The 1,525-nt window shown below is 60.1% G+C and overlaps 1 protein-coding gene across 1 annotated transcript in view; it reads right to left on the bottom strand.

Moving 5' to 3' along the window:
• The window catches only part of AHNAK (AHNAK nucleoprotein), a gene marked incomplete at its 5' end in the record, with an annotated part of 23,167 nt that extends 21,647 nt beyond the window's left edge, over window positions 1-1,520 (bottom strand). Inside the window, one exon of the mRNA XM_021383723.1 lies at window positions 6-1,520. Within this exon, the coding sequence (XP_021239398.1) occupies window positions 6-1,520 (1,515 nt within the window). The remainder of the gene's footprint in view (window positions 1-5) is intronic.
• Between the last annotated feature and the right edge of the window lie 5 nt (window positions 1,521-1,525).

The following is a 1,525-nucleotide window of genomic DNA, read 5'->3' as shown; positions in this document are numbered from 1 at the left end:
TGAACGTCCACGTCGGGAAGGTCCACGTCCACTTTGGGGCCTTTGATGTCAATGTCAGGACCTTTCAGGTCGCCTTCCAACTTGGGCACGGACACATCTACGTCTCCCTTCACTTTGGGGCCTTTCAGGTTCAGGTCGACGTCGGGCATGGAGATTTTGGTCGTCTTGATCTCGGGCATCTTGAACTTGGGGCCCTTCACTTTCCCCTCGGGCAAGGACACGTCCACTTCTGGTCCTCCAATGTCCACTTTGGGGCCGGACACCTCCAGGTCCGCGCTGGGCAGCTCCACGTCCACCTCGGGGCCCTCTGCCTTGAAGCCAGGCATGGAGAATTTGGGCATCTTGAACTTGGGCCGCTTCCATTTGCCCTCGGGGCCATGGACATCCACGTCGGGAAGGTCCACGTCCACTTTGGGGCCTTTGATGTCCACGTCGGGGCCCTTCAGGTCGCCCTCCATGTGGGGCACGGACACGTCCACGTCCCCCTTCACTTTGGGGCCCTTCAGGTTGAAGTCAACGTCAGGCATGGAGAATTTGGGGCCCTTGATGTGCATCTCGGGCATCTTGAACTTGGGGCCTTTGAGTTTCCCTTCGGGTCCTTCCAGCTCCACATCAGGAAGGTCCACGTCCACTTTGGGGCCTTTGATGTCCACATCGGGGCCTTTCAGGTCGCCTTCCATCTTTGGCATGGACACGTCCACGTCCCCCTTCACTTTGGGGCCCTTCAGGTTCAGGTCGACGTCGGGCATGGAGATCTTGGACGTTTTGATGTTCAGTTTCGGCATCTTGAACTTGGGGCCCTTCCACTTCCCTTCCGCTCCCCCCACCTCCACCTCCGGCCCCTCCACGTCCACCTCCGCTCCGGGGACGCTCACGTCGATATCGGCGCCCTCAAACTTGGGTCCCGACAGGCTGAAATGGGGCACCTTCACTTTGGGTCCTTTCAGTTTGGCCTCGGGACACTCCAGGTCGACGTCAGGGACCTCCACCCCGGGCCCCTTGACGTGGATGCCGGGTCCTTTCAGCTCCCCCTCGATTTTGGGGACGGAAACGTCCACTTCTCCCGTAATTTTGGGGCCTTTCACGTTCAGGTCCGCGTCCGGTTTGCCCAGTTTGGGCGTCTTGATGTTCAGTTTGGGCATCTTGAATTTGGGGCCTTTGATTTTCCCTTCCGGACACTCTAAGTCCACCTCGGGCGCATCGACCCCCACCCCGGGACCCTCCACGTCCACTCTGGGTCCCCTGATTTCCCCGGAGACTTTCGGGGCGCCGACGTCTCCCTTCACTTTGGGGCCCTTCAGGCTGATGCCCACGTCGGGAACGCCGAGGTTGGGGCTCTGCACGTTCAGCTCGGGCATGCGGAATTTCAGCCCCTTCCCTTTCACCCCCGGCGCGTCCACGTCGATGTCGGGCAAATCGATGTCGAATTTGGGGGCGGAAACGTCGACTTCGCCCTTCGGGAGCGACACATCGACATCGGGGAGCTCTCCTTTGAGGCCGGGAACCCCAAATTTGGGCATTTTCA

Source organism: Numida meleagris, unplaced genomic scaffold (assembly GCF_002078875.1).
Source record: "Numida meleagris isolate 19003 breed g44 Domestic line unplaced genomic scaffold, NumMel1.0 unplaced_Scaffold503, whole genome shotgun sequence".
NCBI lineage: Eukaryota > Metazoa > Chordata > Aves > Galliformes > Numididae > Numida > Numida meleagris.
The sequence above is the reverse complement of the archived record's forward strand: the minus strand, read 5'-3'. Positions and strand labels throughout refer to the sequence as shown.